General features: G+C 49.6%; 1 protein-coding gene across 2 annotated transcripts in view; it reads right to left on the bottom strand.

Moving 5' to 3' along the window:
• Positions 1 to 22,263, bottom strand: part of GALNT17 (polypeptide N-acetylgalactosaminyltransferase 17) — a 256,132-nt gene extending 233,869 nt beyond the window's left edge. For both annotated transcript variants that reach the window (XM_054647141.2, XM_077188550.1), the window contains exon 1: positions 21,887 to 22,263. In XM_054647141.2, the coding sequence (XP_054503116.1) occupies positions 21,887 to 22,124 (238 nt within the window). In that variant the 5' untranslated portion in view covers positions 22,125 to 22,263. The remainder of the gene's footprint in view (positions 1 to 21,886) is intronic.
• Positions 22,264 to 22,882: the final 619 nt, after the last annotated feature.

The raw sequence follows: 22,882 nt of genomic DNA, 5'->3' as shown, positions 1-22,882 counted from the left end.
CTGGGACATGGAAGCAACTCCAGTGTCCCACAGAGCCCTGGGTACCTTTGAGCCCAGATTGCTGTGCTGGCACTGCTGGCTGGGGGCCACAAACACTTGGAAAAGGGCTCCCACCCACCCAAAGGCATCACCCACAGCAAACTGCCTTCAGCCCCAGGCAAGAGGCTACAATCCTACAATCTAAGCTCTCCTTCACCACCTATTGAAGACAGCTCTATAATAACAAAGGATAAACCAGCTTTCAGCTCTGATTCTCTCTGTAGGTATTCCCCAGTCTGTACCAATCCCCAGGTCCTGTTTTCAGGACAGCCTTTCCCAGAGTTAATCTTGCCATGGGCCAGAGTCACTTCTTCCCTCTTCTCTTCCAGGGTTCTGCCACCCTCCATGGAAAGAAGTTCATCCTGTTGAGGTTTCCTCTCTGCATTGAGTCAATAAACTTCTTTTTTACAAATGCTACTTAAAGCAGGCCACAGATTTCCTCCACACTTCACAGATTTGCTGTTCCTAGTAAAGGATGGATGTTTAGAGGAGCTGAGTTTTGACTCAGAGAAGGGGTTTTCTGTTGAGTAGAAAGCATCTTGTTTTGAGAACTGGCAAGCTTTGGATATTTGGGAATATCCTGCCTTTCCCAACCTCTCCTTGCCCCCACTGCAGTGAACCTGAGCAGCTTCTTGGATCCTTCTCTGGGCAGGGCAGACACTGCCAGTGTAACAATATTTTGCCTGCAGATGTTTTCACCCGGTGCAAGCTCATTGCATCCCACCAGGACACTCCTGAATACACAGAGCTACAGAGCTTCCCTGCAGGAATTACTGCTTCCCACTCCATCTTCCTGCAGGCTCTGACAGCCCTGGCAGGTTAACACCACACTGATGAGCAGACAGAAGCCCCACCCTGGGAGCAGCAGGAGTTATCTCTGCATCCTGGAGCATCAATCCTCTGCAGCTTAGCCTGGGGCTGACTGGTGCAGAGGCTCTGCTGCCCTGAGAGGGGCTTGGGGTGACAACCTGGCCCTGACCATCAGCTGACAGCACAGGGACTGGGGCCGACACTGAGGGCAGAGAGTCCCCAGTGCTGAATCCCACCCTGACACTCAGTCATGGACATCAAACACTCCCCTGCACTTTACACCCCTCTAACAGACCACCCAGGGCCATGCCTGAACGACTTCATTGGTATTTCTTAATTATATAATTCTCTAAGTGCTCTGCAAAAATTAGATTTTTAATAGAACTTACTTGTTTTACTGTTCAATCAAATGACAAAATGTCTAGGGAAGACATTGTCTTGTTTGCTCTCCAACAGCTGAGCAGATTAAAGTGAGCTTTTAAAAATATTATATCAAAATAAATCTTTCTGAAAGGAATCATTAAATTCCTCAGATAGACAGCACTTGTTTTAATGCCACAGAAGGAGGCTGTAAAAGGTTTTCCATTTCTGTTTGGGTTGTTTACACTCTCCAGCATCAGGACACGCAGATCTGAAGTGCATCCTATTGACACAAACATTAAATACAACTGCTCCCAAAAATAAATCACAGCTTTGCTGCTGTCTGGCATCAGCAGCAGAGTCCAGCACGTGGGACTGGAAAAGCTGCAAGGACCACAGAGCAAGAGCAAGAGCTGGGGATGGAGACTGGCATCAGGGCAGACTGCAGAGCTCTGCCCTGAGAGAGCTTCCAAACCTCCACAAGGTGCACACTCAGAGAAAAGGGGGGAAATCCCTCTGCAACCCCACTGACCACAGGTCAGACACATCCTTGGGGTGCAGGCTCACATCAGCTCCTCAGAACTCCAGAAATCCTGATGGTGACACCACTAATGGCCTAGAGTTCCATAAGTGGCTCAAGTCTGTGTCATTCTGGGCTCTGGTTTCAGAGTTTACTTTGATTTTCTGACACACTGAGGCTCTACAGACCCTGTTAAGCAGCAGAAGGACTTGGAACATCTTCCAGCTTTTCCTTCTGGACAGGAAAGATGGTGGGACAAGGAGGCACTGGGGCCATCCAGGTTCATTTCCATGAGACACAGTCCTGTCCATCTGAGCCCTGGACCACTTACAGAGCAGGAATGAACAGCAATTCCTGCATCACTACCAGGAGTTACAGGTACAGGAATGTCTTTGCATGTCCAGCAATTACTGGTGCCATTTTGCTGATGTCTGGCCCAACATCCCCCCCTTATTTCAGACACCTTTCCCACCAGACTGCTGGGTGCAGCTCTGGGCAGCTCCAGTTAAAACCAAACAGAGAGAGAGAAAAAAAAATGTAGCAACACAAAGCAAGAGGACAGCAAAGATTTTAAACAGTGGTTTTATAGATGAGAAAATAAACTGGACCTCTCCACCCTGGGAAAAAGGCAGGTGAGCTCGAGGACAGGTGAACTCTGCAATGCTGAATAGAAAAAAAATCACCAAGAGAGAGTTCCTCATTGCACCTCCCCAGAAGTTCACACATTTTCACAGAATCCCAGAATAGCTGGGGTTGGAAGGGACCTCTGGAGACCACCCAGAGCAGGTGGGTTTGGAATGTCTATAAAGACTCCACAACCTCCCTGGGCAGCTGTTCCAGGGTTCTGCCACCCTCCGTGGAATGTTCATCCTGTTGAGGTTTCCTCACTGCATTGAGTCAATAAACTTCCTTTTTTACAAATGTTACTTAAAGCAGGCCACAGATTTCCTCCACACTTCACAGATTTTCTGTTTCTAGTGAAGGATGGAAATTTAGAGGAGCTGAGTTTTGACTCAGAGAAACAGAAATGTTATTAAAAAGCAACAAGGGACAGTAATTGCACAGAACAAAGTTGTTACAGGAGCACTAATGCCCCGAGGTGACTGTGAACAGCCTTTTTTCACCTACTTGTCAATGCTTAATTTTTAACTTAGTTCCCAGATCCTGCTGAATTCCTGAGGGGCTTTGTTAACTCAGCATATGGCTCCAGTGAAACCCAGCTACCCACAGGGCAGGTGTTTTCAGGCTAAGGCAACCAGACACACCTTGTTCTTGCTAAATATTTGTCCCTCTGCAGGGTAGGCATAGAAAACTTTTTAGTGCCTTCTCTGCCCAAATGAACAAATCTTCATCTCTACATAAACACCTTCAGCTCAGAGCAGACTGTGCCAGCCAGCAGCCTGGACACTCAGGACATCACCCTGGAAATGCAGGAGTGTCCATCAGTTCTGGGCTTGGGAAAGCTCAGATTGTAGTGGAATAGAATATAAGAAAATAAAGATAGTGTAGAAAGTAATCTCACCCCTAAGGAGCTGCAGCTGGGCCAATTAGCAAAGATCAGGAGCAGGCCTGACTGTAACAGGCCACAGCTGTGACCAAAGAGAAGAAGATGCTATAAAAGAGTGGGGTGGCTGGGTGAGAGGGAACTGGGCTCAGTTGGCTGCTTTGAGGAGAAGAGGAGAGAGTCAGTGCTCTGAGGAGCTGCCCATGAGAAAACACCCAGAAGGTGTGAAACTATTGTGATAGGAGACAACAGTATGGAACCCCTGCAATAACATGAGAACATCAGATCATCACAGTTTCTTGTAATGCCTGAGCTGCAGCAATTCTGGATTTAGAAATTATTTTGCAGGTGATGCAAGTGGAGCTAAGACACAAGCCCAGGGAGCACTGGCAGAGCACAGCAGCCCTCAGCACCTGAGTGAGTGAGGGGTGCTCACAAACCCACAGGAACATCAGCTCTTAGGGCACAAAGGATGCATTTCCATGGCTGGTGTGACCACGGTCACTCTGATCCAGATGCACATCAGCCAGCCTGGCCCAGTGGAAAGTGTTCCTGCCCACAGCAGGGGGACCCCAGGGCTAAGGGGCTTTAGGTCCCTTTGTCCCCAAACCCCCCTGTGATGGTTCTGTGACACAATGACTTCACCCCAAGAGTAAAGGCCAGGGACAGCCCTGGCCTTGCAGACACTGTTCTGCAGAATCAGGTCCCCCCCTAGGGTGGCACCTGACCCCAGTCAGACACAGGTTATCACTAAGAGAGCCCATTTTACAGAGAACTGGCCACAGGGCCCACACCCACCCAGGCCGTGTCCATTGGATGGCACACACACACTGTGTCACCTGGCTGCCAAAGCAGGAGCAAATACACCTCACCACCCACCTGCTGCTCCAACCCATCCCCTGGGGCATCCCCAGATCTGCAGAGCCCTTGGGCAATTCCCCACAGGGATGTTCAAGTGCTCTGAACGTGACCCTTAAGACTCCAAAGCTTATTTAAGTGAGGCAACCTAGCAGATTTCCCACAAGGTGAAGCCAAGATGAGCATTCCCAAAAGTCCCAAAAGTGTGAAGGGTGTCACCTCCCCAGAGCCTCCAATGCCAGGCTGGTCAGACACAGGAGATCCTTGTGGGACAAACAGTGCTCGCTGACATATTTTATGAAAATCCTTTTGCTAGGATTTTTCCCCTGAGAAGCCTCAGAAAAGAAATGTAAACAATAATTATCTGATGGCTGTGGGATGTGGTCTGGAGGTTGCTTACCAACAGGTGCATCCTTGATTGGTTCCATGTGGATTGTTTTTACTTAATGACCAATCACAGCCAGATGTGTCAAGGCTGTGAGCAGTCACAGGTTTTTATTACTCATTCCTTTCTAGCTTTCTGATGTCTCCTTTCTCTTTAGTATAGTTTTAGTATATCATTTTCTTTTCATATAATATATATGATAAAATAATAAATCAGCCTTCTGAAACACAGAGTCAAGGTTCCCATCTCCTCCCTCATCCGGGGGACCATCAGACACCACCACACTCACTCAGCTCCACGCTCTCTGCCTCTGTCAGGTGAGTGTCAGGAGAGGGCTCAGCCAGGGGAGCTGACACAGACACTTGGAGATTATATAAATAAATAAAGAGCCCACTTCCAGCCCCACTCACTCCCCCTCTCCCTTTAAGTAGGTCACTCTGCCTGCTATGGAAATCAGCTCATCTTCAAAGCAGGTTTGTTCATCTCCTTATCTCCTTAATGTAAGGAAAGTGCAGAGCATTGTCAGAGCAAAGGGTGATTTCAGACTAATTTAATTTATTTCTGTCACGGGTATAAATATGAAAGTGTCCATACTTGTGAGGAAAACCAACCTGAGGCACAGAAATGAAGGACAGCTGGAAGGTGCCTGCCCTCCAGGTAGTTCTGAATGTGGCCCACAGCTACAAGCCCTGACAGGTAACACAATGCAAATGGAATACAAAGGCTCTTCGTGACCTAGCAAGGGGAAGAAGGAGAAAAAATAAAAATCTCTTGAATTAGACTGAAAAAGCTCAAGGGACTCACATGAGAGGAGCCCAGCTTACATCAATTTCAGCCTGAAAATTAGGCCCTACCTTTTTATTACGTTAGCCTAGCACAGAGCATTCCAATTGGTACTGGAAATGAACAAAGCTCAGGAGCAAAGCCTGATCCAAACCCTGCTGAAATCCCCTCAAAGAGCAGAGCTCACCCCTGCAATGATGGAACCTGAGTTCCTTGGGTTTTCCCAGCCTCCTCACACAAAGGGATGCAGGCAGGGCCCTCTCCTCAGAAAAATGTACAGGTTGGGCTGCAGGCTTTGAAACCCTACCAGTGCTTTCACAGAATGCTGGAATGGTTTGGGCTGGAGGGGACCTTCAAGCTCATCCCATTCCACCCCCTCCATGGCAGGGACACCTCCCACTGTCCCAGGCTGCTCCCAATGTCCAGCCTGGCCTTGGGCACTGCCAGGGATCCAGGGGCAGCCCCAGCTGCTCTGGGCACCCTGTGCCAGGGCCTGCCCACCCTCACAGGGAACAATTCCCAATTCCCAATATTCCATCCATCCCTGTCCTCTGGCAGTGGGAGCCATTCCCTGTGTCCTGTCCCTCCATCCCTTGTCCCCAGTCCCTCTCCAGCTCTCCTGGAGCCCCTTCAGGCCCTGCAAGGGCTCTGAGCTCTCTGAGCTCTCCCTGGAGCCTTCTCCTCTCCAGATGAGCAGCCCCAGCTCTGCCAGCCTGGCCCCACAGAACAGGCAATATTCAAGGAACAAGGAAATTCCTGAGCTGTGCCCATGCACTCACAGAACATGTTCCTGCTGCTCCCAATTCCAGCCCTGGTCACTGAACAGGTGACAAGGGACACCTGGGGAGCCAAGCTCTGTCCAAGGCTGGGCACCCCAGGCTGCTCCTGCCCAGCTCCTTTTGGGAAGCTCTGGGGGCCTGGCAGGACTGAGTGTGCAGAGTGCAGGAAATGCAACCAAAGGCAGGAAAAGGAATCCCAGTGCTCACAGGAGGCAAATACTGGAAAGGTTTTATGTAGTGACATCTAAAAAAGAAGTCAAAGAAAATGAACCACAAAAATTTCATTATTACTTGAATGTCCCTATCAGCAATTTTGTTATAAAAAAATAAACTAAAAATCAGCATTTTAAAACTCAAGTTAAGAGGAAGTTCCTTAGACTGGAAAAGCTTTTGCCTTATGCACCTCTGAAGATAATCTTCTGACACAGCACATGAGCAAACTTCTCCTGACTCCCAATTTTGCAACTTCAGCCTGTTCTTTTGCTCCATTGATCCAGGCAGAAGATTCCTGGATCAGCTTTTTTTCCCCCCTCCCCAACTTCTTGAGTTTCAGTTCTTAAGGCTTTAAGCCAAGGCTCAGCATGGAGGTGTGAGATCTGCCAAGGACAGAGCAGGCAAGAAGGGGAAAATCTCTGATCCTGTTCTAATACTTTTGGAAGAGGGAGGGGTGAGGGGGGCTGCAGGTCAGGTCCTGCCTCCAAGAGCAGCAGCATCTTGCCCTCTAGACAGCAGGAAGGGAGCCTGGAGCTGAAAGCAGCAGGAAATAAGCCCAGTTCAAGGTTCCCACAGCAGGTGTGTGCAGGATCACACCCAACACTCAGCACATCCCACCCCTGCCACCACAGCCCCTTCTGCCAAGTCAAGGAATGATTTCAAGGATGTCAGGTGCAGAGAGTACTCCAAGTTTTCACTCACACTCAAGCTTCCTTAGGAGTTTAAGGTTTTAGTTCAAGATTTGAGTCCACCTAAGCCTAAAGCTCTGCCCTGGGCCAAGGCTCATAAGCCCTGTTACTGCCTGGGCACACCTGTCAAAAACTAAATTAAAAAAAAAAACATAATTGCAACAGGCCTGGAGGCTTCTGAATTTGGAAAGAGCATGATTAATATTAATGTGTATGATTTCATAGTAGGTAGAAATACAGAAAATAGACAGCACTGTGCCTTAAGCTCAGAATCAACTGGGATTTTGGCAGCACATGCTGCAGGAGACAGTAGCAGCTGTCAAGTCACAGCTGGAGTTGCCTCTAGTGAAGGTGATTGAGAAATGGGATTAAGAAAAAAACCAACACAAGTAAAACACAAGGTAAGAGAACATGAAAAGAGAGCAGGCAGCTGAGCTAACAGGCTTGCCTTGCTTGCAGAGCATCCCAATAATTCTGAGTTGCTCATTTCCTTCTTCCTTCAAGTACAGCCCCAGCCTAACTCACACTTTATGAGTGGGGTTTTTTAACCACTTCTGAGGCGTTCTCAGCTCTGTGCAGGGAGGCCACTCACACAAAAAGGCTGTGGTGGGGTGACCCTGGCTGGGCACCCTGGGCCCACCAAGCCCCTCTGTCACTGCCCTGCTCAGCTGGGCAGGGCACACAGGACACAGGGAAAGGCTCTGCCTGGGATAAGGGCAGGGAGGGGTCCCTCACCAGCTGCTGCCATGGGCAAACAGACCCAGCTGGGGGAAATCAGTTCCATTTATCCAACACATCACATCAGAGGAGGAAACTGAGAAAGAAACCCAAATCTTAAAACACTTTCTCCAAACCCCTCCTTTCTTCCCAGGCTCATCTTCACTCCTGATTTGTTCTCCCTCCTCCCCAGAGGCTCAGGGGGGTGGGAATGGGGCTGTGGTCACTCCATCACACATTGTCCCCCCTGCTCCTTCCTCCAGAGGCCCTGGACTCCTCATCCTCTGCCCCTGCTCCAGCCTGGGGTCCCTCCCAGGGGAGAGTTCTCCAGGAGCTGCCCCAGTGTGGGTCCCTTTATCCATGGGCTCAGTCCCTCAGGAGCTGCCCCAGTGTGGATCCCATTTCCCATGGGCTCAGTCCCTCAGGAGCTGCCCCAGTGTGGATCCCATTTCCCATGGGCTCAGTCCCTCAGGAGCTGCCCCAGTGTGGATCCCATTTCCCATGGGCTCAGTCCCTCAGGAGCTGCCCCAGTGTGGATCCCATTTCCCATGGGCTCAGTCCCTCAGGAGCTGCCCCAGTGTGGATCCCATTTCCCATGGGGTCCCGGGTCCTTGCAGCAAACCTGTTCCAGGTGGGCTCCTCTCTCCATGGATCCCCAGGCCCTGCCAGGACCCTGCTCCAGCAGGGGCTCCCATGGGGTCAGAGCCTCTCCAGCCCCCCTGGGCTCTCCTGGCCCTGCAGGGGGATCTCTGTTCCCCCTGGATCTCCCTGGGAGCCGCTGGCTGCTGCTGCTGCTCCCCTGCACACGGAGGAAGCTCCCAGCAGCTCCCCACAGACGCCACCCCTGCAGCCCAAACCTTGCCCTGCAAACCAAAGGTCAGTGTCCTCACAACATCTGTGGGGCCCTAAATGAGGTCACCTGTCCCATCCCACTGTCCCTTGGAGCAGCAGAATGGGCCATGAACAAACCACTCTGATTTTTTCATTCCCACAGCCTCCTTGAGAAGCTGCTGCCCAGGCTGTGACCTCTCAAACAGACACATTTCCCCTGTAATAAACCTGCCAGAAAATCCCAAGGATTTAAAAACACAAACAAACACAGCAATACATCCCAAATCACAAAGGGCCCCAAAGCAGCCACCCCTGGGCACACCCTTGCTGACTCACAGGAGTTTACACCACAAAACAATGCTCACAGAAAGCTTCTGTGTTCTCCAGCACAGCTCTTCTTCTAATTCTGCTTCCACTGGAGGCCTGGACATAAAAAACTTCCTAATTAAGAGCAGTCTGAGGTGAGCGCTTCCTGCCAGCCTCCAAAAATCACCAATAATACACAATACTTCTTTAAAAAAAAAGTCACCAGCAGTTAGCTTGAAACGAAAACAGCTGCAGCATTTAAAACATCTACTGCAAATGCAAACTACTTCAGAACATCATAATTAGTAAATGGCAAATATTAGGAGTTATGGGGAAAGGGATCGTTAAACCAGACTTTAATAGCCCAGCATCTCTTCCATTCCACGTGAAAACCCAGTCAGCACACACTTGCAGCATTAAACCCCCATTAAGAAACAAACTGCTTCATTTCTGGAGTTGTAAAAACAAAGGTTAAATATCTGCTTCAGCACAAACCCTGTAATTTTTCCACAGCAACTGTATTGTTTTGCTTTGCACAGCTAATAATACCTGCCCTGCTTTGCACCCACTCATCTCCTGAGCGAGGCTCACACTGGAATCACCAAACCAGAACAAACTTCAGGGACTACATTTGCCACTAAGGCTTCTGGAAGCCCCTCTCCTTTTAGTTATACTTCATATACACAAAGTAGTGAGTTGAAAAGACACTTCTTTTGTGGCAAGCCCTTCTTCCACCACTTGTAACAAAATAAGCAGCTGCACACATTCAAATATTCCTGAAGCAAACCAGAGATGCCCCAGGACTGCTGCTCCTTGGACACCCTGTCCCATTCCTCAATCCCAAAGGTCCCCACCCATCTCAGCCTCCTCATCCAGCCCCTTCTCTGCTCCCATGATTTCTCAGCCCCATTTTTTTTGAGCTGCCAGTTCAACCACTCCACTCATTGTCCCTTTATAGCCACTTTTGTCCCTCCATGAGGACAATGGTGCCTGTTCTTGGTACATGGAACAGGGAATGGGCACAGCCCCGAGGCTGCCAGAGCTCCGGGAGCCCCCAGGGATGCTCAGGCTGGGATTGTTGGGGTGTGGGCAGGGCCAGGATGATCCCTGAGGATCCCTTCCAGCTCAGGACATTCTGTGATTCTTCTCACTCATCCTTCCCAGAAGCATGTGGACCACTTTGATGTCATTAAAGATAAATATGATCTTGACAATATCCAGCCATCTCAGTCTAACTGGAAAAAATATAAACAAATTAAAGCCGTTTCTCATGCTGGAAAAGTATGGGCAGCCTCAGAATAAAATGATACCAGAAATGTCTCCACCCAGGTCTGTAGCTTGGAGTAAATAGGGATATCCAAATCAAATTTCTTTGGAATTTCTGGAATCGGAGCTGGGTGTTTCTGGATATGCAGAGCTGGACATTCAGGGGAATTCCAGGATTTTCCAAACAGCTGCACAAAGAGCATAAATTATGCTGAAGACCTCCAATGTGATGTCTAAGTTTTATTCCTTCCTGTTCTCTGTCCCCACTGCAGCCTGGCTGGCAGCCCTAATTTGCAAGGTCTGGTGCTGCTCTCAGATCAAACAGACAGCATCAGTAGGAAGGAAAATTCATAGATGGGACACAGCATTAGTTAGTACTTGGAAGTTGAGCAACTTACTAGGAAAAGACTGATAAAAGTGTAAAATCCCATTTTACTGCCTAGCCCCTTTCATGTCTGTCAGAACAGCGATTAAACTCCCCCAGAAAGTCAGTATTGATTCAGTGCTTGATCCAAAGGCAAATCAAGCCAATATGACCCGACCCCACAACTCTTCCCATGTCAGACACTGCAAAAGGCAGGAACTACCTCCAGACACTTCTGACAGGAGGTTTGAGGGGTGTCTGCCCCTCCATAAATCACCTGCATGATGCACCTCACTCACTGTCCCCTCCCAACAGCTCTGAGCAAACAGCCCCACGTGTGAGCCATTCCCCTTCGTGCCAGAGAGAGCAGCCCCCTCAGCCCACAGGGTAAATAAATCATTTATTACTCCTGACACTGAAGGTTTGTTCCTGACTTCCACCTGAGGGGCCTGAAAACCAGACAGGGTCCACCCTGTCACTTCATCCAAAGAGCCCCTGTCTCACCAGCAGCACCTGCTCCCCCAAACTGAAATTCTGGCTCCCCCAGCTTCCCACAACCAGAATCCCTCTGTGTGTCCCTTTAATAATTGCTTTATGAATTGTTGGGGTGTCCTGTGCAGGGCCATGGGCTGGGCTGGATGATCCCTGTGGGCCCCTTCCAGCTCAGGATATTCTATGACTCTATTATTTCATTTTCTAACTTACCTTCCCTTCACCGTAATCATCATGCAATTAATAAAGATTTAAACTAAGAGGAGTTTGAAATCCAAAAGTGACAGGGAATTAACACAACTTTAGGTGTAATCCTCCCTCCACCCAATCATTCTGCATGATTTGTATTAAGTGGTTTGTGAACAGCCTGTTTCTCACTGGTTTATAGCACCAAATATCAGGGACAGGAACCAGTCAGGACCACAGGGCAAGGTCACAGCCCAAGGGAGGGGGAATCACTTCATCCAGGCTCCAGCCCAGCCCTTGGAACGATGCCCAGAGCTGCCCCTGCCCAGGAGGCACAACTTCTGCCCTGGGCAGTGCCCAGCCCTGAGCAGGCTGCCCAGGGAGGGGCTGGAGTCTCCCTCAGCGGGGATCCTGCAGAGCCCTGTGCACACAATGCTGTGCCCTGTGCTCTGGGATGGCCCTGCCTGAGCAGGGAGGTGCCACCAGGGACCCTCTGGGCTCCCTCCCAGCCTGAGCCACTCTGTGGCATTCCCTAAGGAGGAAGAAGCACACCCAGCACCTTTCCTGCCTCACTTTTGCTCTTCCCACCTCTTTGATGCCAGTTCCAAGTATCTTCAAATAACCAAAACTCATCTGCAAGGTTTTCTTTGTTCTCATATCATTCCTCACATAAAAATCTCATCTCTTCCTGTCCTTGAGACGTCTCCTCAGTACTACATAAGGAAACATAAATCCCTAACTTACATATTTTTTCTAATATTATTCTGTGTGACGGGTGGAGCACAAAACATCACAGTTAAAACTGAGCCCCAAACCTTTCCTGCTGGATCCTGCTGCCCTCAGTGATGACACCAGTCCCTCCTGATGACAAGAGCAACAACTTGCAGCAAACTGAAATCCCACATTATGGTGTTTGGGCTACACTTAGCAAAGGGTAAGGCACGATGTGGTTTACACCAGGATAATGGTTATTACTGTTATTGTCTTGTCAATGTAAAGAGGAAATACTGCAATAAAATCCAGCAGAACAGGGGGTTTATGTTCCCTGATATTTAAAGCATTCAGTGTTCCAGCCCACCTCTCTGAAGGCAGCAAATACTAAAAACACACAAAGGTCAACAAAAATTTAAAATCCAATAATGAAATATAAGCAAGCTTTAAAATTCATTAAATGGCTTTTCACTTCTTTATTCTCCTCCTCTGCTTTGTGTTTGTAAAGTGTGATCAAGCAACTGCTTTGGAAGAATTAGCAGTAATTTGGTGCAAACGTGAGTGCCCTCATGATTCCATTTAAAGTGTAATATAGGCAAAGACCCAGAAAGAGATTCTAATTGTTATTTAAAAATTAACCTTCTCATTTTACCTTTATGCTCTGAGAACAGGCACAACCGTGGCAGGCCATTACCCTGCCCAAAATACTGCATAAGCTAATGAAGATTAAAACTAAGGTTAAGTAAATTGTGACAACCAGCAGGTAAGAAACCTTGCATGGCTCTCTGAGGCTCTGCAGCTCGAGGGAACACCCAGAATAACTCAGCTGGGGCTCTGCTGGTGTCTGTTAATCCACTGCTGATTTCTCCCTTGTAATGGCTTTCTGCTTTCTGTGTCAGCACTTAGACACAAAGGAACAGCAATCTGCATTTCCAGGGCCCACCAACACAGAAAGGCCCTGCTGTTCCATAGAGGAGAAGGAGCAAAGGAACTCCTGTATCCCTTTTGGGGAATGCAGGCAGAGGGATCAAGGATGCCCAGAGGCAGCACATGGCAGAGCCCAGCTCTTCTCAGCCTGAGCCTTCCCCTTCCAGAGCCACGGAGGTGCTGGGGCCACTCACACCTCAAACCATGGGAAGTGACAAAGACAAAGCGCTTTAAACTGACAAAGGGCAGGGTTCCAGGGGATATTGGGAGGGAATTCTTCAGGTTACCCAGAGCAGCTGGGGCTGCCCCTGGATCCCTGGCAGTGCCCAAGGCCAGGCTGGACGGGGCTGGGAGCAGCCTGGGACAGTGGGAGGTGTCCCTGCCATGGCAGGGGTGGCACTGGGTGGGTTTTAAGGTCCTTTCCAACCCAGCCCAGTCTGTGATTCTAAGTCATTTCCACTTGCACATAATAAGGGCACTAAAGGGGAGAGGGACCAAGGATTCCCCTTCCCTCCTTCCTTCCTGATCATCCCATGCTGACACATCACACTGGTGTTTTTACTGCTCTGGAATTGAATCCCCCTGTGCACCACAGCACTCCAGCTGTGAGGGAAGATGTGCTGACTGACTGTGTGTGACACGGCCCCAGAGCTCCAGAGATCTCTCATTTTCCCTGTCAGCAGGAAGAATGGTGCTCCTGCACAGCAGCTTGGGTCACAGAGCCCAGGGGGATCCCTTTTTTTAACAAATCCATTAAAGCAGAGTTCTCGGATTACTGCCACAGCAGAGAGCCGGTGATGCTGTCAGTGTTTCCTGTTCCAAGGCAGAACAAGTGCTGGGACATGGCAGACAGCCCTTGGCATGGCTCTCTGGGGTATCAGGGATCAGAGGGACTCTCAGGGAGGAATCCCTGGGAGGGCAGGATCACAGAACTGGGATTCATTACACAGCGAGCGCCGAGTATCAGATTTTAAAAAGGGAAACGCAAACTGTGATTTTTATCCAACTCACCGGGAATTTTCTTCCTTTTTCAGGCAACTTTGCATCTCCCCAAGGACCCAAGCAGCAGAGCCCTGAGCTGCACCCAGAGCAGGCTGTGATGGCTCAGCACAGCCCTCTCCTCACAGTTTTACGTCTCATTGCATCATTCCTGCATTATTTTTAGATAACCGTCAGGGGATGTCAGAATGTGGGTCGATAGCTATTAGATTTATAGGCAGAAATAGCAAGGCTTGTAGCTATAAGGTGTAAAGCATTCAACAATTTCTAGAACAAATCTGACCATGGGGACTGGGGGCTGGAAAATACAGTTGCTTGTACTCCCAGAACTGTTTAGGAAAAATAATCTCTGTGCTGCTCTGATACATTTCTGAGTTGAATCACTGCTGTTGACTCACAGGAGGGTCAATACTCCGAGTATTCAGCTTGAACAGCCCTTTGCAGACTTTGATAAGGACATCTTACCAAAAATAAGCCTCTCTTTTAAATGTAATCTATCAGCATGCAGAATGCCCTCAGCTACACCCCATAGCTCAGGCGTGTCTGAGGAGCTGGGAAGTGGCAGCCTGCCAGCAACATCTGGAGCAGATGTTCCATTTTAGGCAAAGATTAGTGGTGTGAATCACAAAATTAGTAAAACCTCCTTGGTTACCTGAGCAGGCTCATTTCCCTTTGCTGTTGTTAACAGGTGGGTTTCTCACAGGCTGCATTTTCTGATCAGCAACACTCGTGCTCTCTGCCAGGAGAGGATAAGGAGGCAGGATGGCCTGGGATGGACCAGAAGATTCCCCAAAATCCAGGCACATGGACAGCACATGCCTGAAGCCAACTTCATCCATTGCTCCTGCCTGGTCAAGAGGGAAGATCTCCAAGACAGCAAGCACAGGACTGCTCCCAGCAATTCCTGCTGCCTTCCCAAAGGGCTTGGGGTATCCAGGATGCTTTGGGAGCCCAGCAGAGAGAACACCATGGGCAGAGTCCTGCCCTCTGGAGTAGCAGCTGGAAGCCTCCAGGCACTGAAACATCTCTACATGCCCATGCTTCTTCATAGAAATCCAATTCCAAGTGTCTCTCCCTGGAGACACAATAGGACACTCCTGATCCAGACTGAGGCTCACAAGCAGGACTATTATTCACATAATTACAGCACCTTGCTGGGTGTTGTGTATCCCTGGGGAGATATTCCTCATAGCTGCACAACTAAACAGGCAGTGTAAATCTAACATACCTTTGTGAATTCTACCAGCCAGGGAAGATTGTTTCTCTATTCAGGGAGGCCTGAATTAATATGCAAAACTAAAACACCACTGTTGTCACTGTATTCTGGTCACTGCTGTTGCATCCCATGAATCCTGCGTTGTCTCTGCACGACAAATGTGCTACTGGCTTATTACTCATGCATTGTCAATGTCAGGGAATATTTGGATCATGATGCCAAACAACCATCAAACCCCCAAATTATCTATCAGCTCCTTGTCAGATGGGTTGCAAACTAAATGTCACATTAATGTCTGAGCTTCCAGATGCTTCCAAATGTCTCTCTTAAGCTTCACCTTTTAACTCTATTATTTCTCTAAGAACTACTTCCTTTATTCATTCCTTGATCAGTATCAAACCCAATTCTCAGGAACCTGCTAAGAATAATTTACAGGCAGCAGCTCTCAGGTGCCTTGAGCCTGTGCAGACCTCTCTCCTGCTGTGAGAAAGTTTAGGCTGAGAACTTCTAAAAGCAGGTACTGAATGCATAATTTTCATTATTCCTAATAAAGAATATGGAAACCAAATCTGTTTGGTGTTGTATTTTCTGGGACCCCGTCTCTGGAAGGAAGGAATGATGCATCTGACTCCATGTGCTTAGAAGGTTAATTTATTATTTTATGATCTATATTAGATTAAAGAATACTATACTAAACTGTACTAAAGAATAGAGAAAGGATACTGACAGAAGGCTAAAAGATACTAATGAAAACTCCTGACTCTTTCTCCAGAGTCTGACACAGCTTGGCCCTGATTGGCCAATAAGTAAAAACAATTCCCATGAAACCAATGAAACAATCACCTGTTGGATAAACAATCTCCAAACACATTCCAAAGCAGCAAAACACAGGAGAAGCAAATGAGATAATATTGTTTTCATTTTTCTCCGAGGCTTCCCAGGAGAAACTCCTGGGCAAAGAGATTTTTCAGAAAATATGACGGTGACAGTTTGGTGTATCCTAAATGTTAAAGTGGCAATTTTCATCAAGTTGCTATATAATATGTGAAGGCCATCCTATATAATACAGTTATTTTCTACTTCAGAAACATCCTGGCAGTGGGACAGACAGGGAAGCAGCATCCCAGCTGCTGTGTGACATCCATCAGTTAACACAGCAGCTACATCCCCATCGTGCTATCCCTTATCTCCACATCATCATTTCTTATATCAAAGGATTGCACTCACCAAGGCTCTGCTCGTAAAAAGAACTATTTTAGCTCAACAACATCATCAAAGTTTGTGCCCTACTGCCTACAAACAGCTTTTCCCTCCTCTCAGTTATTTACACTTAGTTATTTATCTTAATCAGGGAATTTCTTAGCATTTAAGTTAATATATTACCTACCTGTTAAAAACTCAATATTACCAGTCTGTGGGTGTAAGTGCTATTACATTCGCCTAAATGCTGATAAAACCACTTTTAGTCTGCCTTATTTACATATATAATTTCTATACTCAGTGGTTAGCTAAGTTTGTAATGTGTTTGGAGGATGATAAGTGTTAGAGCAGATAAGCACTATCTTATCCTTATGGGAAGCAAATCCACATATCTCCAAAGTGTTTTAAGTTAATTAAGTGCCACTTTACAAGGATAGCAACACCGTGCTGAGGGCTGTGGTTCAGTGTCGGCCTCCATGTCCATATGCAACCCTCCCAAAGTTAATTTCCTAATTGGATAAGCAGATGAGAGCACAGCCAGAACACAGGCGGCTGCTGGCATGCACTTGGCCATACCTCAGCATGTTCACATTATTCCATGTGCAAAAGCACAGATGCAGGCTGCTTTAAAAAATGAACACAGGCTTATTTCACCCCCAAGGAATGTAAAGTTCCTTTTCAACATTAACATTCGGTAAATGCAGCAGTTTAATCTGTGCATTTCTTTAGCACAGGGGAAGAAGCCCTCTCTGTTCACCCTTTTCTGGCCAGCTTCACTTCAGCACTCCTCCATCACTGCTCTCTTTTACAACAATTTGCAAATAGCTGTAAGTCTCCCTGATCTTATACATCAAGTTGGACAGGGCTTGGAGCACTCTGGGATGGTGGAAGGTGCTCCTACCCATGGCAGAGAACTGGAACTGGATGGTCTTTAGGGTGCCTTCCAACCCAAACCATTCTGTGATTCTATGACCTGTTGAAAGACCACAAAATAAAATTTAACAGAAGAGCTCTGGATGAGTCGGCCATGCCCTTCTGTTCTCTGTCCTACCAGTATTTAGCTTGAGGTTCAGACTTTGGTACTATTTTTCCACACTGCCAGGTAGATGCCACATCATTCCCGTCACGTTGGCTTCCAGGCAGCCAAGCACTTCCTGGAGTCAGCAGCTGCTGTGAATCCACCCCTATCCACCAGTACCCCAGAGAGGGAGGTTCCAGCCTTCACACTGTTTGGAGGCTTTCATCCATGAGCCAGACCTCTGCTGGACACAGAGGCTGGAAGTGGCTGCCTGGGAGGTTCCTCAGGTGCCCAGTGGGCAGCACAAGTGACCTGCTCACACCTTTTCCAGATGTGTGGAAAAGGTGTGGTACAGGGTACAGGGGATGGCTGTACCCAGGGTTGACTGAGAGCTCTCTCCCTCCTGCAATCCCTATTTTCCAATGGCAGCACCATTTTCTGACCCATCCCACTGAGAAGGTCTCACAGTAGCTTTGGACACTGGAAACAAACACAGCTTTCCTCAAGCCATGTCACCCTCCAGCCACTGGGATGTTCAAAGCTTGGAGCACCTTTGCTGTCTCTGGCTCCTACAAATGCCCAATTTCTCAGATTCCCCGTAGTCATCAATGGGTTCCTGCATTAACCCCAGAGGAATGGGGTGAGCTAATGGGATGACTTTGCCCAGTACTTCCCAGGAAGCAGCACGTGGTTCCTGAAAATTCAGCAGGGTTCTATGCTGAGTGCTCCCTTCTGAGTCTCTGCTCCCTTCATCCCCTCACCTGGTCACACAGCACAGAAACCCTCTATTTGTAAACACAAACTGAAAAGTTCATTTGTGCAAATCTCCATAAAGTTGGAAATAAGCTGGATCACAATTTGTACTCATGTAAATGTCAGCACATAAAAAAACAGGCTTGGATCAAAAAGACAAGTTGTAGTTAATACCCAGAGTAAAATATACACATTCCTTTCTGACCTTCATTAGCTTTCTCTGGACATCTGCTGGACAAGACAATTCCATCCATAAAAGAGACTGCAGAAATTAAATATCCCCTGAGCTCCCAGATCAGAGCCTACACATACAAAGCCCTCCATTCCAAAGGGCACCCTCAGACCTCTGTGTGTGGGAGCCATCAATTAGATCAGCAAAGAGCAACCCCACACAACCTGTGCAATGAGTTCAAGAGCAATAATCAACTTTTAGAAAGAGCAAAGCAAATGTACAGATTGGGCCACCTTTAGGACAGCTCTTCTTGCTCAGAGAGGAGTGAGAGGGAGCCTGGTGTTATTTCCAGAACAGCATGGCAGAGAAGAATCATTCAGACAGAAGGATTATATCAAATCCCTCCTTTCCCAGAGCCAAAGCAGTGATGTTTACCTTGTTTTTATGGCCAACCTTTACAGAGATAAATAAATATACACACATAAAACATGAGGGCTGCTGTACCACCGAGAGCTGTTATTTCCAATATGCTTTACACTACATGACTCAAAAACCAAACCCACAGCAATGCTATGATCAGATTGGTGATTGCTCATTTTATCTGTACAGAATGGAGCTTTTGAAGACATTCAGGTTTTTAAAGATGGCTTCGACTCCCACTGAAATCCATCCAAGTCCTATAATGCAGGAGAAATCCATAGCTGGCTGCACACAGAGTGGGTTGTAGCTTCTCTCTTTGGCCAAACACTTCCCAGTGCTCTGTGAGGTGCAGGTTCTAAACTTGCAGCCCTATATATAATATTTTTGTCTTAGGTTGAAATATTTAGCTGGGGGTGTGCATTCTATCCCCATCTGTCAGAGCTGGGGCAGTTCTCTGCTGTTCTTGGGGCAGTTTTCTTGATCTCTCCCCCAGCCAATCCTCCCTGCAGGAGATCTCTGCTGTCCATGGCCACTGAGTGTCCCTGCAGGGCTGATCCAATTCCAGCATCCCATGGGGAGATGCTGCATTGCCCAGGGCAGGAGCCAAGCATTCCTACCTGGATCCAATGTGAGCCTGGCACAGCCCAGCAGCCTTTGCCCAGGCCATTGCCAGAGGAGCAGCTTCTGCTGCCCTGCATGGCCAGAGGGAGCCCAGGCCCATCTGCAGCAGCCCTGGAGCTGCAGAGGAAAACTCCCCCCTTGTGCAGGATCCCTGCTCCAGCAGAGCCACAGCTGGCACTGCAGGAGGGCTGAGCCCCCATGGGATGGGGCTGTGCCACCCCCTGACACACAGGGTCAGGTTGTGTTCTGACTCTGGCAGGGTTTTTTTTGTTGTTTGTACTATTACATTTCTATTTTTAGTTTTCCTAATAAAGAACTGTTATTCCTACTCCCACATGTTTGCCTGAGGGCCGCTTAATTTCAAAATTATAATAATTCAGAGGGAGGGGGTTTACATTTTCCATTTCAAAGGAGGCTTCTGCCTTCCTTAGCAGACACCTGTCTTTTCAAACCAAGACAACTTTATTCCATGATTTTGTAGTTGCTAAACCACAGGTCAGATTTCAAGTGAAACATGACCTTTGAGAGCCAAAAGAGAATTCTCATCTCTCAGTGTGTCATTGTGCAGGGAGCTTGGCCCAGGACTGAAGTGGGGTTTGTGAGGCACCAGCACAAAACTGCCCACACAAAAATCAAAGAGAAGTGGTGAGCTCCTATTTGCACACTTCCAGCAGGCAGGAGATTTTAGGTGTTCCTCAAGAGCCCAGGATGAACACTTATCCAGGCACAGAAAATTCCTGGTGTGAAAGCCAATCCAGCTGCTCCTCATCCTCAGCCCCAGGGGCTGTCCCAGTGCCCCTGACTGTTCCCTTTCAGTGCTGCTGGGTGGGGATGGCCCCCCCACATCTTGCTGTAAACCCCAGCCCTGCTGAAGCACAGCCCAGAGCCACCCCTCAGAGCAATGAGCTTCTCTCCAAACCACACGTACCAAACATACACTTGACCCAAAGTTACATAAGCACCATGCCAGAGCTATTTTTTAGGCAGACTGATCAGCGCTGCTATAAATCACCCCAGGATGCAGAGGCCAGACAAGATGTCACATTTATGTGCTCAGCTTTCTGCCTGCCCTGAGAAAACGTTTGTGATATGCCAACATATCTATTCCCTCTCTGCCTCCCCTGGTGTGTAGGTGCATGACTGCTGCTCAGCACTGAGCAGGCTCCAGACAGCGCTGCCCGTGCCCACAGCAGCCTGGGGACAGCACTGAGCTGTCCCTGCCCCTGCAGCTCCTCTCACCAGCCCAAGGCACCACAGGGCAGGGCAGAGTGGGGAGCCCCAGGTTAACCCCCAGAGAAGGGCAGTAAGGGATCACCCCAGCTCACCCTGTGTCTGCAGGGATGGCAGACTGCTGCATGATCACTTGTCCTATCCTAGTTCAATGTCCTGGAATAAGGGCTCTTATCTTGAGCTGCAGTTACTGCCCAAAACCTGCCTAAGTCCTCCTGGAAACTTCTGCCCTAGCAGGATCCAGGAGCAGGCAATTTCACAGTTTGATTGCAAATAACATTCAACTTCCTACCTTATTCCTCATTATTCTCACGCTTCTCCTTTGTTTATCACTCCCCAGTGCCGCTTCAGCATCTCACAGTGCCAGGCACAGGCAGGACAGGTTTCTCATGCAGGTGTATCCAGGGGGAATGTCAGTAACACTTTCCTCCTCAGCTGAGTGCTCCAGTGCTGTCCCCAAAGCCACTGCCCGAGCCAAGTGCTCCGGGAAAGCCACGCTGCATCCCTGCACCTGCCTCTCCTCCTGGGTGCACAGTGACACCAGCCAGAGCTCAGGCTCAGCACCGACACACAGCACACACCAGCTCCTGCTTCAGCACAGCGCAGAATGGGGCACAAGCTCCACATTCCAAACTCGGAGAGGGAATCACACCGACACTGCCAGAAACACCAACTCTGCTCATTCCAACACACAGAAACTTGCAGGGATTAAAGCTACAAAGATTGGAAGCAATAAGCAAGACCCTTGATTGAAATTACACCCCCAGTTGTGAATCTGTGGGGAACAACTTTAAAAAAATCAGCTTCCACAGTGAGTGTTTTAATTAGATATCTCACCTAGATTTCTTACATCTTTACAATGTGTTTCTTTATCCTGCACAGCATCTTTAAAACTCCCTTTCTACATCTCTGAACTACTGAACCTGGTGAGATTTTAATAGAAATCCCTTTTCTGTGCTATAAAGAGAAGCATTACTTGAGATTTTAATTAGCAGTTGTCAGTGCTGAGCCATAGGAAATACTGGATAGTTTGCTTAACTTCTTAGGGAAAGTGTCTTTTGCTTTCTGACCTTCTGCACTCAAATGATGCAACACACTTGAGCCATTTGAAAACTCCTTTTCCGAGCCCAGCTCTGCGGGAGTAAAAGCCATTCCCTCGATCAATACACCCTGCGCTGCTCCAACCCGTGCTCACCCGCCGCACACCCGGCTCGTTTGATGCAGAAATCGTGCTGCTGTCATTTACTGACCGCCGCTATAAATCTGAAAGGCAGCATTCTGTTATTACCATTTCCTTCCATCCTGTGCAAGGTACCCCGAGCTTTAGGCACACACGAAACTTAGAAATCAGATACTAAATCGATTCAGTCTGTTGAGACTCCGTTTGCACAACAACAGAGGGGAGAGCAGGGGTCCGTCATGCAAACTTCAGGCAAGGCGGGCACCTGCTCCGAGCCTCCATTCACCATCACCGACCCTACCCCGAAGGCATTAAAGAGCAGAAGAACTGTTCCTACCATTCAGCTGCCTGTAAACGATGTCTTCTAGGAGCGAGAGCCTCTTCAGCACTGCATCCTGGATGGAGCTGATGCCGTGGGCTGTCAAGTTGGCCACTTCTGCCCTGGGATGGATGTCATGGTAGGAGTCGCCGCTCTTGGTCGTGATGGGTCTGCACTTGGCCAGGAAGAGGACGAAGCCAGCCACGGCGATCAGGTTTAACACCAGCAGGACTTTGACTCTCCTCAAAGAAGCCATCAAACTTCCCGAGGGGCCCCGCCAGCCGCCGCGCTGCCGGCAGGGCTATGGGAGCGGGCCGGCGGCCGCCCGCCGCTGCGCGCACATCGCGGGGAGCGCGCCCCGGCCGCCTGGGCTGGGCTGGCCGCACGACGGCGGCGGCGAGCGGAGCGGGAGGGCTGGCGAGCAGCGGCACCGCTCGCCCAGGCGCGGCGAGCCCGCTCGGGACTATGACCCCGCAGAGGAGGCGCGGCCGGGGCCGCCCGCCCCGCTCCGCCCGCCGCGCTGCCGCCGCCGCCGCCGCAACTTCATGCCCCGCGCAGGGCGGCCGCGCCGGGGCTGCGGAGCGGCCGCGGGGCCGAGGAGCCCTGCGGCAGCGCCGGCATCAGCGCCGGCATCAACGCCCGGCCCCCGCCCGCCTCCCGCCTCCGCCGGCCCGCGGGGGGAGCGGGGCCGCTGCTGCGCGGCGCGGGCCGAGCCGGCGCCCCCTGCGCGGGCGGAGCGGGGCCGGGGGCGGGCGGGGGCGCGGGGCGCCCGCCCCTCACGGCGCCCGGGGAGGGGGCGGCACGGCGGCCGCGGCGGAGCCCCCGCCCCGCGCAGGGCCGGCGGCTGCGGCAGAGCCCCCGCGCAGCGCCCGCGCCTGCGGAGAGCGGCCCGGCCCCGCCACAGCCCGGCATGGCGGCCCGAGCGCGGCGCAGGGCCCGGGGGCTGCGGAGGGGCCGAGCGGGCAGCGCGGCCCGGAATCGGCCCCCGGCCCTGAGAGATGGGGAGCGCCGCGG

Source organism: Agelaius phoeniceus, chromosome 20, assembly GCF_051311805.1.
Source record: "Agelaius phoeniceus isolate bAgePho1 chromosome 20, bAgePho1.hap1, whole genome shotgun sequence".
NCBI classification, from domain to species: Eukaryota; Metazoa; Chordata; class Aves; order Passeriformes; family Icteridae; genus Agelaius; species Agelaius phoeniceus.
Note: the sequence above shows the minus strand (reverse complement) of the source record. Positions and strands in the feature narration are given on the sequence as shown.